The sequence below is a fragment of the Fundulus heteroclitus genome, chromosome 12 (assembly GCF_011125445.2).
Source record: "Fundulus heteroclitus isolate FHET01 chromosome 12, MU-UCD_Fhet_4.1, whole genome shotgun sequence".
In the NCBI taxonomy this organism is placed as follows: Eukaryota; Metazoa; Chordata; class Actinopteri; order Cyprinodontiformes; family Fundulidae; genus Fundulus; species Fundulus heteroclitus.
In genome coordinates this window covers 44,889,402-44,905,141 of record NC_046372.1, presented here as the reverse complement: position 1 = coordinate 44,905,141, position 15,740 = coordinate 44,889,402, and the positions used below count along the sequence as shown (strand labels likewise).

General features: G+C 39.7%; 1 protein-coding gene across 2 annotated transcripts in view; it reads left to right on the top strand.

Annotated features, from left to right (window-relative positions):
- Positions 1-745: 745 nt before the first annotated feature.
- Positions 746-15,740, top strand: part of unc5db (unc-5 netrin receptor Db) — a 121,681-nt gene continuing 106,686 nt past the window's right edge. For both annotated transcript variants that reach the window (XM_036144667.1, XM_036144666.1), the window contains exons 1-2: positions 746-922; positions 1,700-1,867. In XM_036144667.1, the coding sequence (XP_036000560.1) occupies positions 793-922; positions 1,700-1,867 (298 nt within the window). In that variant the 5' untranslated portion in view covers positions 746-792. The remainder of the gene's footprint in view (positions 923-1,699; positions 1,868-15,740) is intronic.

The window sequence follows — 15,740 nt, the reverse complement described above, 5'->3', positions numbered from 1 at the left end:
CAATCTGTGAACTGTAGATGATTGGATGCGTAGAATGTGTTGTGCACATGTAATGGGTTATATAGAAGGTCTTTGATTGTTTTGTTAAAGATCAATCATGTGGATAACTTACAGGAGTCTGCAGATGGAATGGTTGGTGTAGACTGCAGAACAATAACTTAATAGTAATGCTACATAATGAAAGTGTAAAAATTGTGACACGGTGGACAAATTAGATGTGTTAGTATCTATATACTGACACATCTACCGGTACTCTACATTCTGGACTGAATTGCACGATGTTTACACTGGACAAGTCTATTGGGGTTAGGATTTGAGAAGCAATGGCTTCTTGCTACTCCTTTTCCGAATCGAATATGAAAGTTTTGTTTCATAACTGTTTCATTATTATTCTTATTTTGATTTTCTTTTCCTCTTATCTCTCTGACATTATTTATTTTAAGTTTTTTTGTTTTGTTTTTTCTTACATGTTCTAAATAAAGATTTCAGATTTCAAACAATATGAATACTACCAGAGGCTTCATCAGTCGTGACCAATCATTAATTATTTAGGAACATCTTGAACATTAAAGGGGTCAGGTACACAATGTCACTATTCAGTCACAGAGACATATGAGGCAAACAACCATCCATGGAAACAATAACTAGGGTCATTTAGAGCCCTTCGATTAACCCAACATGGTTACATGATTTTAATGCTCATGCGGATAAGGTTTGACGAGCATGTGTTGTAATCCGCAGGTGGAATGGCTGAAAAACGACGAGTCGTTGAGCTCCCTCACCGACGACAACATGGACACCCGAGCCGACCACAACCTGATAATTAACGAGGCGCGCCTGTCTGACTCGGGCAACTACACCTGCCTGGCCAGCAACATCGTAGCGAAGAGACGCAGCGCCACGGCTGCTGTCATCGTCTACGGTATTGCCCTTCTCGCATCTATTACTGCCCGTTAAAGCGCATCACAAAGCACTGACGCAGTGCTTACCTGCCACGTCAGATCAATTTGCTTGGCTTCCTGTAACCTTATACAAAAGTGATTAAGAATCCCATCTTGGAAGGCTTCAGCTGAAGAGCGCTGTTTCCTCTTTATTCCAATGAATGTATTATTCAAAGAGTCAATTTACTGCCTCTCATTTAAAATCAATGCCTGCTTTATGAAAGGAAATAAGCCACTGTGTCTTAATCTCATTTAAAGGGAGTGTTGCTTGTTAATTATTTACTTGCCTGAAGCCTTTGCAGAAATCTGGAGTTCAGCCCCTTTCAAAGAGCTGCTTGAGATTTAGCTTCCAAACACGTAATAAACTGAGATCATAGAGTAAAGGGCTTCAGTCACAGCGCTAAGTGGTCGATTCCAACCTGTCAAGCTGTATGAGTCTGTGTCGCTTTCAGAAATGGCATTTCTGCTTAATGGCTTTCTTTGCCTTGCACAGTTCCTTGGCTTTATCTTAATACAAGAGCAGAGAACATTGAACTGCCAATTAAGGAAAAGGGAGCCGTAAATCCAGCAATCTGCTCCCGCTGTTATGCATTGTTGCCCTGTGCTGCTGTGGAGCCTGCAGGATCATTAATAGATCCAACCCTTATTAGAGCTTTAAAGTATGCCAGAGTTCCGTGAGAGAAAAAAGAAAAAGAGCAGGTGTTGTTTTGCACCAACTTTACCTTTTTCTTTTCTAACTTTTGCTGAACTGTTTCCAGTGAACGGCGGCTGGTCGCTGTGGACAGAGTGGTCCGCCTGCAGCGTGCCCTGTGGGCGGGGCATCCAGAAACGCTCGAGGACCTGCACTAACCCAGCACCTCTGAATGGCGGCGCCTTCTGCGAGGGCATGTCCGTGCAGAAGATCACCTGCAACGCAGTCTGCCCAAGTCAGTTCCACTTCTGATTCTTTTCAAAGACAAACACAAACTGATGATGCACTAGACCAGTGGTTCCCAAAGTGGGGGTGGACCCCCTGGGCAGGCATGGGGTGGGTGGGTGGGTGGCGGGGGTCTTGGTGGAAATGTACAGGAAAAATTACCAATGCTGAGAGGTTATTTAAGAAATATAGATTGATGGCAATGTTGAATTCAATTACATAGTTAAATAGACAGTTAAACTTAAATATATATATATATATATATATATATATATATATATATATATATATATATATATATATATATACTTTAAAAGAGCTAGTTTTCTGATTTAATGAAAATCACAGTTTATTTTATTGTTATATGTTTTACTAGAGCTGGCTTTTCTTTGTTCAACCGTCGAAAAGAATATTTGAGGGGGGGCTCGAGAACTTTCTTTTAAATCACAGGGGGGCCCACCAAGAACAGTTTGGGATCCACTGCACTAGATGTTGTCAGCAAAAGGCAAAAAAGGGTTTGAATATTCTAAAATCATATATATATATATATTTTTTTTTTTATTTACTCCACTGGTGTTGCTTTATGTTGGTCAGTCACAGAAAATCCAAATCAGACACAGTAAGGTTTGTGGTTGTAACCTAACAAAGTCTGAAGAAGCATAAGGGGTGTAAATACTTTTTGCAAGTCAATGTAAATTAGTTTAAATTCCTGACTCAGCGGCATTACAGAAAGCCAATAGTATAGACTGCAAGACAGATCAAGTGGTGACCTCACTATATCCCTGTAGTCATCGACTGATGTGCTACACAGAGAGAAGTGCTGCACTGAGGAGAATCCAACACCACGAGGGGATTTACTGTGCAAGTTAAAGTGATTAGAGGAAGTTGAAAGAGGGGATATGACTCAGTTTGCAATGTGTGATACAGGGGGAGAGGTTTAAGCTGCAGGACTTGATGAAACAAGTTTATGACTTGCAGCCGTGCATACGGAGGCATTTTCTCAGGGTGGAAGGGTGAATAGAAGGGTGTATGTTTGAAAAAAAAAAAGCCTTGAATGGTGATTAGCATTAGTCTTCTAATGTATGCTCACAGCGTTCTTATAACTGTCTTACAAGCATGTGATTATCCTGCCCAAGGCCTTGTACACACGTAGATCTTTATAAAAACAAATATCTCCCCCACATCACTTTTAACAATAATATTGTACGCTGATTATTGTCTTAGAAATGTTTTCATCCATATAAACCCGTTTTAATTCACTATACACTATACACATATATATATATATATATATATATATATATATATATATATATATATATATATATATATATATATATATATATATATATATATATATATATATGCATGCATGCTTTAAAAAGTCCAGAGTAAATATCACACTTATAATCAGCTTTCCATTTCTGCCTGAAATATGAACATATGTGAAATAAATATCAAGATCTCACTTTCAAATCCTTGGGCAGTAACAAGATTTACACAACAGCAGCATAAACAAGGAGAGGTCTTACAATAATTAGAATCTGCTGGAGATAATACAGAAGGGAGCCCAGCGGCTGCATCAGGCCAAGCTATTTCCCCTTCCTTTTCTGTCAGCAATTAAAAGTTCAACAAAAGCATTACGCTGGAACAAGTTACAACGTCTGAAAGTTTTAATACTTTGGATTGCTTTGAAAAGATAGAGTCCAGCAGTCTAACAGAAACTTTTATTTGCTGTTTATCGAACCTCTGTTCTATCTGTTTCTGCTCTGTGTACTTGTGAAATCTTTACACCTTTGGTTGGACATAATTAAAACCGCAGAAAAACCTCCGTGTCGGTTTTCCAGCCCTAATCACTAACTACTTGAGAGGGGGATGGGTCTGAGAGCAGCAGGTGATAGAAAATAAGTAACAGCTGTAAAAGTATTTCTGCCAAACTCCAATAAGACAGGGTACATTTAAAAACAGTAATTCTTTTGTAATATAACTTTATGTAATTTTAAACACCGATGCCATAAAAAACACACATAACCCCTCCCTTTCCCGCCGCCGTCACTCTGCCCTGGCTCAGCGCCATCATCACAACAATAAAGACCTCAGCACGCAATCCAGCGATTCTCATAGCTGAAAATAAATAATCAAACAAAAAAAAAATTGGAAAAACTTGTCAGTACATAATGTGTACTTAATTTTTCTGTCAATGTCAGAAAACATAGAACGTCTCTTAACCATGTTGATACACAGGGAGGATTTTGGGAGTTCCACTTCAGGTGAAGTCAACACCTGGCCAGCAAAGACGTAACCAGGCAGGTGCTATCCACTTGCCTGGTTCTCTGATCTGTGACTTTTTTTCACATATATATATATATATATATATCAGTACATGTAAAAGCAACAAATGTCAGAAATTTGTTATTTAGCCACAGGTAAAGGCGGGGACATATCTGTCCCCGCATTTACCTGACATGTGGGACATGTGGGAGTAATGCAGGTGATGTAGAAGTCAAGTGGTGGTTATTTGTATTGCAGTTAAATCATGTGGGGGGGGGGGGGGGGGGCAGCTAGCGTGGATGAAAAAAAAACAAAAACGAATGCACTGAACATGAGCATGGTACTGGCGGCATCGTGCTGCGGGAATTTCTGTTTCAGAATTGAAGAGCAAATGGATGGATCGCAATTCTGAACGAAAACCTATTAGAGGTGGCAAAACATTTTAAGACCGTGGAGCAAAATTACCTTCCAGTTAGACTGCAACTGCAATAATCTAAAAAAGTACCTTAGCATCTGAGAGACCGAGCAAACGATTCACGAACAGATCAGAACCTGTGAAACCATTTACATGTTGTAAACAGTTATTGAGTCTGTTGTGACAGGAGTGACTGTAAAGTCTAGCAGCAGCTGGGAGGAACAATCTGCAGAAGCGCTCCTTAGAGCATCTAGGATGCAGCAGTCTGTCACTGAAAGATCTCTCCAGCTCTGCAACAGCTCCATGCACACAGTGGGAGACATTGTCCATCAATTATGTTATTTTCTTACAGTCATTTTGTCCCCCACCACCTGCGCTGTGTCCAGGGGGAATCCCAGAGCAGAGCTCCTCCTCCTAATGAGTTTTTCAAGCCGCTTCTTCTCAGCTACAGATAAGCTGCTGCTCCAACAGACCACACCATAGAAGATGGCTGATGCCACCACAGAGTAAAGAAGGTTTCAACAGTGTCCTTTGCACTCTAATAGACCTCATTCCCCTCAGCTGGTAGAGTCTGCTCTGACCCTTCCTGTAAACACGGTATAATGTTAGGAACCTCTTAACGAGAATCATCGTTGTTGTCATTGCAGCGTAATTGAGGGTTATCTTGTCTACTGCTGTGCCAAATCGAAAATTGACACTTTTAGATGACATATTTTTCTGAACAAGGGCAGGATTGTCCGCTACTTATAGGTTTTGCCCTAATTAAGAGAGCAATCAATAATGATTTTGCTCTTAACTATAAAAGGCCATGTGTCGTCACAAAATGCTGCTGCGGCATCAGAAAAGTGATTTAGGTGCATCTACCTTTTGTGCTGAGGGGTCGCCAGTGCACCCAGAGAAAAAGGTTTGTTTAGAGCCCTGCAAAGAGATGTGTGCATCCGCCATCTTTAATCCTCGAGTTGTTTTATTTAAATGTAATCTTTTAACTCCATGTTTTATCTCCATGTGGCCCACGCACGGCGACACGAGTGTCACGGTTTTCAACTCTTATGAGCTTCCCTCTCTCGAGCGTCACTAGGATGGAGATGTTGATCAGCTCCGAGGAATTTGAATGTTATTACTACGTTTGAGACTAAACGCTGTAAATCAGCTACAAAGCCCGGGCTCACTGAACGCACTCGCGCACTTACTTACACACACCTGCTGGAGCTCCCAGGGAAAATGGAAGAAGGACATGCTTCATGTTTCTTTGAAGATTTTTTAAATACTGTCTGACTGGGTATCAGGCTGCTGTTAGGAATGCTGAGATGTATATCATTTGTAATTAAGTGTGTGAGAACATCAGCAAGCCATAAATTATTTTTAGTTCTGTGAACTCTCGCTTGGATCCGTGTGATTCCTCGTGCCTGACTCCTTCTATTTTACACTAAGAAAGGCTTTCAAGATGATTTATTAATAAAGTCCGTGCTGCCAGGTTTTTAGTCTAACCTTGATGCTGCTTTACCTCCTGTATCCTTAACATTTAGAGATGATTTAGAACCTGGTCTAGCTCTCAGATTTCAGAAGTAGTCTAAAAGCTGAGACCTTCATATTGTCCTGGTGGCAGTACTCCATCCAGATTGTTGAAGGAGGGATTTAGTGCTTTAGCTCCCTGGGCTTTACATTTAGTTCTTACATCTCTTTAGGCTACGGAGCCCTAGAGGGGTCATTGCAAAATGTTTTGCATGTTGAGAGAATGTGCGCTTGTTTTACTAAATTGAGCTCTCATTTACCTATATTGTGCACTCATTTTACTAAATCGTGTGCACAATTTAATATATTGTGCTCTGGTTTTACTATAGTGTGAGCTCATTTTACTAAACTGAGCTCTCATTTTAAGCATAGTAAAACGAGGGCACAATTTATTAAACGTGTGCACTATTTACTCAAACGAGGGAACAATTTATTAAAACGAGAGCACAATTTAGTGAACATGGTTATAGAACATTGTGTGCACGATCTACTTAAACGTGGCCACAATATGTAAAACGTGGACTCAATATTGTTTTGACACATGTAAACATGAGCACGTTACAGTATTTTCGAGATCTCGATCTACCGAGGGCTCCATTTTAAGAAAATGTGCTCACAAATTATCATGACCTGAAAAAAAATATCACTTAAAGTGAGCTCTCCCGGGCTCCGTATTAGGCTGAGTTCCAGCTGTTTTTAAGCATGCTGCGTTCCAACCTCTTCTTAAGAAGAGCAATTTGGATCCTACTGTTCTCTTAAACTTTAGGCCAATTTCCAGCTTTGCCCTTTTTTTCTTAGCTTAGAAAATAAAGTGATTCTGGTATTCAGCAGTAACTATTATTACTGTAAATGATTCACACACGTGAGTCATACTGACGTAAGTTCACTCAGTGTGTGTTTTGACTCTATTCTATTTGATCTAAAACCCTGCTCCTGAAACACCGTCACTCATAAAGTATGTGCAGCTATGCTGTTTGCCACACGTATCAATTATGTCATCAGCACAGTCCAATGGATCCATTTAGAGGGAAATCTGTCAAAGGGATGGACTGTATTACGCTGATTGGATTTCATGATATATTTCTAATCTACCTGTGAAGTTCCTTGACATGACATTTGTTTAGGGCTCTATCAAATCCCTTTTTTGATTATTAATTCTGTTTTAATGTTTCTGAAATATTTATTAACACAAAATGTGTTATGGAGCGAATTAAACCAATAGGCAAAGATTTCCACATTTAACGCTGTTATTCAACGTTGACAAATATAACAAACTGCTATGGATCAGCAGAAGACTGAGTAGTTTCGCAAGTAGTTATACATTTTTTTAAAGTAAAAAAGAACACTCTTTTTGCAAAAAACAAAGAATATAATGCATTTTATGGAAAAAAAAAACTTTTATAAACTAAAACTGCGTTGAACTCTGATTTGAACTCAACACAAGAATATATCCCATAGAGAGGTATAAAACTGGCTGACAGTAATACACATGTATTATGAACAGGGTCTATGTTCATTTTTATTTCTTTTATCTGCCACAGACATCTCCATTGAAGAACATGATTGTCAATCTTTTTGTGTTTCGCTCCAGTGTTCTGACAGCATCCTCCCACCCCAATATGCAGCTTCACTAAAATCATTGTTTTTTTGTTGGGTTTTTTTCTAAAGGAATATTAGGTTTGGCATGTATCAACAAGTCTTCTATAAACTCACACCTCAGGAACAGCGAAGACAAACAAAATGAAACCTAAAGAATCAGAACTGTCAATCACCTGAGCAGAAGCTCATCACGGGACAGATGTTCTCAAATGACGATGATCTACAGTAGAAAGCAAAGGGAAGGTTCTGGAGAAACTGTCTCTAGTCTCCAAAATCATTTTGCCACTTTGGGAAGTTCTCAGACATGCAGCTGGTGTTCTACATCCGCATCTGTCAAGAAGGGATTAAGCTGTCATCGCATTTAAAGGGTGTCAGGAACAATGAGAAATAGTTTATGTCAACCAGGATCAGGAAGACAATTATTGTTTTCATTATGATTTAATATGAGCAACACAATTTTTTGGCAACAGCTAGATTATGACCATGAGTTAATGTTATTAACTCATGTTATTAATTCATAGATCGTAAAATAACCGTTAGAGAACAATAAAATATTAAAACATCAAGAAAATCTCCATCCATCCACTGTCTATACCCGTTCACCCATGCAAGGTCACAGGGTGCCTGTTATTGCTATAATGTATCTGGTAATAGGTGGAGTACAAAAATAGGCATGCACCCACACTAAGAGCTATTTAGAGAGACCAATTATCCTAACAGTCATGCGTTTGGACTGTGGGAGGAAGATGGGGTACCCAGAGAGAACCTCCGTATTAACAAGGGGATGCTGTAAACTCTATGCCCAAATGCCCAAGCATGCAACCTGTAAACAAATTATGAAGTAAATAATGACAAAACATTAGAAAAATATTTACCTGCAGCTCTGTTTCCATGTCAGGATGCTGCCTACTAAACATCACACCGGCAAACATTGTGTGACCTGGATGTGCACCAAAATCCATTCTTTGTCTCTCTCCACTTTTCTTAAAACACACTAAGTTAGCTTCATGGTAACCAGTTAACCTAACACTCACACTTTTGGACAGTGGGAGGAGTCCTAAAACAGTCACACGAGAGAACCCATGCATGTGCAGGAAGAGCAAGCAAACACACAGTTGAGCCCTGCTGGGATTCAAACTCAGGACCTTCTTGCCGCAAGACGATATTGCTTGATTGGACATGCACAAAAGAACAGTTTTGTAAAGGCTAAATCTCACAACATGAGAATCAATATAACATGACACATACAGACCTAAGGCTAATGTGTGTAAATATGTTTCAGGTGTTTTTCTAGATATTTTTTTTTGTTGTAATTTGTTGACTTTTTAATTTACTTTTGGTTGACCTTAAGCCACATTTATGGTAAATCAACCCAAACTGTGTTGGATGTTAAGAACTAACATCCAACAAACACATTGCTTTTATGCCATTGATGCCGCTGCATTTAGCCCTGCAGAGATATGTTCTGGTGCACAAAAGTTTGAGACTCTGCATCAAAGGTGTTTTTAATGCAGAAAAATAAATATACTTTTCTATTTTGCTTGTGCATAATAAAGCGGCTTTGACTGTGAGATTATGTTGGACATGCTTTGGCCCTGACACTGAATAAGAAATCAGGCTTCTGGTGTATGCAAATCATTTAGCTTTTACAGATATACTGTTAGATCACAACATAAATAATAAATATTCATGACATCAAAATGCAATCTTCAACCACAATGAAAAGCCTTTTAAGCATTATTGACTTTAAGGAAGGGAAATTTAGCATAATGCATCTCTAAATGTTTTAAATAATCAGAACTTTCAAAACAGGTGTTAAATTATTATAAATTTCAAATTTTCTCTTCATTACAATACATAAACAGCCATCTTCATCCATCCTTGCTTCTGGGTTAAACTTCAGTTTCAGCAATCAATACCAGTGAGTGGGCTGTTATATACAGCAGTTTGTGTTTTTTTGTTTCCTATGCACACTTTTTGATCTGCATGGTGCAAAAGGAAATGCTAATCCTAAACAGCAAATTTTTTCAAAAGCTACTCCAGTAAATGTAACCTAGTTACTACCCTCCTCTGCCAATGATTAATCATTTATTTCGGCAAAGCAATGTTTCTCTAATACTGCATCATAATATTCAAAATAAGAACTTCATGACCAGGACTGCTTCTGCACCTGACGGCCCTGTTCCCGTCACATTGTTGGGCTAAACACATTTGTTCCTTTGGCACATTTAGCTGCATTCACTTGGAGGGGTTTGTGCGGTTATTATCTCTGCGCGTCGGCCCACCCAGCGTAGGCCGGTACACCAGTCCAGCACCCGGCTCTATCTTCTCTGGCCCCCAGTCTGGTAAAGAAGACAGAGCCCCTGATTCTGATTCTGCTGGAGGTTTCTTCCTGTTAAAGGAAGAAGTTTAACAGTTTTCTGTTCACTGTTGCTACATGTATGCTCGGTATGAGAGATTGCTGCAAAGTCAACAACACAGTGCAAGCAACTGTCCAATTTGACTCCACGCTCGTCCATTAGGACTGAATGCTGCTATTCAATGACTCAATGCAAGCTGCTGGGTTTCCTTAGAGAGAAAACAGACCAATCTGTCTGGATGATTTGATATTGACTCTATAAAAGCCTTAAGACAGGGGTCACCAACATGGTGCCCGCGGGCTACTTGTTGACCACATGTGGTGCCCACGATCCTGTTCTAAAAAAAGCACAACCGACTAGTGATTTAGCCTGTTACTTTTCTTGTTTAATCACCCTGGCATTTATATAGATTAAAAAATGGCAATATCTTTAACAAAGCATGAAAAATGTATTATTTTAAATATAGTTAGGGTGAACTCTAACTCTTCTAGTTCAAAGGTCAGTACTGACAGCCCTTCGTATGACACAACGCCAATGAAGTAGCTCCCAGTTTTAGAAAGGTTGGTGACCCCGTCTTAAGAGGACGTGTTTTGAGTTGTCGCTAAATAAATAAAATTGAATGGAATGTACAGCACCTTCCAAAACTAATCATGTTCCTCTAGCATCTGCACATTTTGTCATGTTACCATCACAGCCTTTAATGCATGTAGTCCAAATGAATGTAATGTGTAAATGTAATGCGGAAGGAGAATAGCGCCTGTTTCTTCTGCAGTTAAGCTACATTTAAGTTACAGTTAAGTTACATACATTCTTCTTTGCAAAATAGCTCAAGTCAGATTGGACAGGAAGTATATGTGACTGCAATTTCCATGAAGGGTTCATGTCTATGAATGGTAAATGGTAAATGGACTGAACTTATATAGCTGTTGTATGAAGGCCTTCATACGCAGATTCAGCGCAGATTCTCATTTGGATTTAGGTCTGGATCATGACTGGGCCGTTGCAAATGTGATTTTATCTACTCCATTCCTTGTTTGCTCTGGCTGTGTATTTGGGGTTTTTTGTTCTGCTGGAAGTTGAACCTCTGCCCTAGTTTCAACTCAATTGCAGCTTCTAACCGTGTTGCTTCCAGGATTGCCCTTTGTTTAGCTCCATCCATCTTCCCATCAACTCTGACTTCCCTGTCCCTGCTAAAAAAAAAAGACATCCCTATAGGATAAAAGCTGTGTTTAGGGTGATGTAAAGTGGCAGTTTCCAACTATAGCATTTTGTCTGTGGGCCACAAAATGTTTTCCTTTTCACCTACTCAGATCAGAGCACCTTCTTCCACAGGCTTGCTGTAAACCCTGCATCCAATGCAAAGCACTTTAACTACACAGAAACCAAAGTGCTGGACAAAACACACAAATATAAACAACATTCAATTCAGTAATACTGATAAAAACGATATAGGAAAATAACCAGAAGAAAACTGGCACAAAATAAACAAACATCAACATCCTCTTGAGTATTAAAAACCAAGGGGGAAAGATGAGTCTTTAGAAGAGATTTAAGAGATCTGCATGTCTTGTGATATACTGCAAACATTTTCCACAGTTGCTTTATTCTTGCAACTCCTCCATGAACAGATTTGTGGATTGCACAAATAATAATTGTCATTTCAGCAGCTTCTTCCACCAAGGCTTTGGACCTCTGCAGCTCCTCTGGGGTTGCTCTGGGCCTTTTGGCTGCAACTCTGATCAATGATCACCTTGTCAAACTTCTCCGTTTATACATCTCCATGTTTTGGTAGGCTTGCCATACTGTTTTGGTATGAAGGATTACACATCACTATGTGAGACGTTCAACTCTAGGGAAACACTTTGCAGTTGTATGTACGTCTACAAAACTGGACTCTGTTTACTAAATTGAAGAACTGTGAAGGTAATTAGTTACACTGCATTCTAATTCTGGGCTTCTTGGTTAAGGGTTCTGAATACAAATACCCATTACACAGTGAAAACAACGTAATCCGTCACTCTACTTCCCAGTTTTGCAGAAAAAAATGCAAAATAGCTCAAGCCGTCTGAATACTTTTGTAAGGGCTTGGTGAAGGTGAAAGGATAATCTCCATAAAGTGCCGACAACTTGGCCTGAAGGCCTCCAAGATCACCACAGGTGCATGTAGCAGCGAAAGAAGGCGGGTTTGCTGTGTTTTCAGCCTAGGCCTGCGTCGTGGGAGGAGGGAGAAGCAGATAAGGTTGAAGCGTAGGCTGCAATATACATCTCTGACGAGGTTTGTTTGGCTTTGGAACATCGTGCCAGGTTTGGCACGGATACAGGACAGATACGGAGGATGGAGGCCACATCGAGAGAAATAACAAGGAGGAGATAGTGTAGAAATGGAGTTCCTCGTGGGGATAGAAAGTCACCATTGGGTCTTCATTGCAGGCCACAGCAAAAAAATAAAAAATAAGCTGGGAATATAAAGTCAATATAAGGGAGACTTGTGCAGATGCTCCGTTTTGTCTCTTCACAGCTATTGTTCACCAGGTGACTGACGAGCACAGTCAACACAATCGGAGCATTGAGTCGCAGGAAAACTGTCTTGAGGAACAATGCGCCCTCACTCCACAGCAGCTGTGGTCATCTTCGCACACTCACAACATATGAGCAAACTCATTTGCATTTTAAGTAGCAAAGGAGATAAAAAAAAAACACAATGAGGTGTGGCGTGTGGGACGAATCCACATAAAATTACAAAGAAAAAGAGAGCCTTCTCCACCGCCCACCACACCGAGTTAGGGGTATCAGCACTGCTGCCAGAAGTCCTCAGGCGCCATATGGTCTCCCAATATTTGTTAAGCTAAGCATGATGAGCTCTTCCTTGATCAGATGACAGAGCGCAGAGGAAGATTCGCTGCTATTAGCATGCGCCAGGCTGTCTTGGTTTCATTGCCTTGCATCAAATCTCATTATATAAACAGGCCCAGGGGTTAATGAGGAGAAATGTCTCTCAGGCTGTAGCACCACACCTCCCTGTGCATTATCTGTCAAACCTAGCCTGCATGTGTGCCTGCTGCAGGAACACCCGAACTCCGGAAATATTAAAGACAGAGTTAGTAAATGAAACCATAAAGGTTTCCCTAAACCACTAAGGGTTTATGTTGAGTTTCAGCCCTCGTGCATGAAGAATGGTTAGTATGCATGCTTTTTTTTTTTTTTTTTTTAGGTCAGGCGTCCCCAAACGTTCACCTCAGCATTCAGATTTCTGGCACCGTTTCACAATCCAGCCTGAATAGGGAGGAAACATGCACTGACTGAGCTGGAACTTCTACACCTGGATCCGGGCCGAACGTGAAAGAGATGCTTTTCAGCAATAGAACTATAATCAGTGTTTTTGTCACCACATCTCTGTTTTATAAGATAGAATCCCCAAAAGCTCGTTTGAAAGATGGAGCCGTAACATTTAAAAAAAAAGATTCATCCGACGCCAGACGTCAATGTTGTGCTGTGCTGGAACACAAAGCCATAACCTGTGATCATTTAATAGGGATTACACTGTGGAACTGTATTTTAATCTCTTCCAAAATAAAAGGAGGCTTGTAATATTTATTTGATATAAGCAGCTGTGGTTCTTAATGACCCTGTCAGTGACCCATGAGCTTCTATTCGTTTTAATTTTTTTTTTGTGCCTTAGAACATCATTTTAAGTCATGAGACATCACTTTCAATGAAGGATCTAAGCTCTCTTTTGCCAGACAGCTGTAAATAAGGGTTGATTATTTAAAATCTAACTTGAGCTGGAGACTATTTTAAATTCAAATGTGACTTAAATATAATGTTGAAAATAATTCTAACAGATTTAAGGACTTATCCTTTTCCCTCCATAAAACTTCCACCCTAAAGTACCTGGTAAATGAAGTACCAGCCCCCAACTAGAACCTTTTTTTCTGGAAGAAGTTTCTACACTGGTCATTTCTATTTATCCTGGTAAAGGCAGTGGACCCCCAGCAGCAGGTGGGGGTGGGTGGGTTGATGAACTAGGGTAAAAAAAAAAATCCTGAAAAAAAAAAGATTCTGGAGTGAAAATGCTCTTCCTTTGATCTCACAGTACACTTGCTAGACTGCACTTGATCAGCAGCATTCAACACATCTATTTCTAGCCTGGTTTAGAAACTTAAGGTGGGTAAAATGAAACAATGTACTGTAGCGAACGGTGCTATGTTGCACCCAACAAGTTGGATATGAAAGTGCCAAAGTAAAACACGATTGTGTAATGTTGTCTTTGCTGCAGCTGCCTGACTGAACAGTCGACATTTTCCACTTTTTCACCACCTCTGACCTCATAGGAAGATAACGAAGTCTGTGTCGTCCTCCCACGGTTCAGACTTACACAACAAAAATGTATTGTGCATTGCCATGACTTACATAAAAAAGATCAGATTTTTAAGTTTCCATCTTACCATTCAAAGCTGAATATTGGCCCATTTTTCTAAAAAGCCGATTTATTGGTGCATCTCTACATTTTTACATGTAAATTATTGCCTGAAAACCAGGAGCTCTGAACATTGCTGAGGGCAAATCCAACAACTCCAGCTGAGAAAGCTCAATGAACTCCGTGGTCACCCTTAAAAATTAAAGTTATCTGGCATTTCAAAAGAAAAGAATTCCCCCGTATATATAGATTTGCAAAAGATGAAAGATGCATCATAAGGTTAAGATCATTATCAGCACTTTTTATTTATGACACTCTATGTAATAGTGAAATACTTTCTGTTTTCTTTTTGTTCTCTTGACTGTGTAACTCTTCTGGCACCCAATGCACCGCACCCCCTTCCTTGCTCTGTTCTCTAGCTGACTGGCTTTGGATTAGTGCCTCATATCTGGTCATTTCTGGATTTCATTCAGATTTTTCTCTGGTTTCCTGCTGTGCAGCGCTTCAGGGTAATTTCATTAAGAAACCATTTTTATTCCTCCACACCCCATTGCATTTGGATTTTCTGTCCCACTCTGATTGTCACAAAGATCTCCGTCCAAACCAAACTGAAATGATTTTAGCGCTTAGATCATAAATCCTTTTATCTTACCAAACTAGTAGGGTTGAAAAGGGTTTTCCTAATATTCACCATCCAGCAGTAGCTGTATGATTGCATGCTTTTTTTAAAGAATTTGTGATGAGTGGAGAATTAGTAACTACTCCCTGGCATGCTACATTAGTAAAGGCAATTTAAAATTTAATTCACTCACTGACAAAACAGCGAATACTAGGCCAAGGTGTAGGATTGCATCAGACATTAAAGACCATGAAGAAAGTGTTTTCATGGAGGAACAAGGTTCCAAATGAGTTATTTTGTCATGATTTAGGTTTTTGTTTGTTTATTTTGGACTTTTCTGGACTTTTATTGGTGGTTCCTCTGTCCACACCATGTGTTCTGGTCAGCTCCTGCCTTCATCATTGATTCTGGTCTACCACTGTCTGTAATTCCTGGTCAGTTTGGTTCTGCCATTCACCCCACCTGCTTCCTCTGGTCTTCTGCCCATTACTGCCTACCTGCCTCATCTGCTACTATTCACATTCTGCAATAAACGTTTTAATAACAAAGCTCTGTGTCAGGCTGAATATTGGGTTCACCAGCTCAAATCATTACATATTTTTTATAGAAAAAGATAATATTTTGTGGTTGTATTCAATGCTGAAAAAAGAGTTTAAAGAGCTGAGTTTAGGAAACTGTTTAGGAAACTTA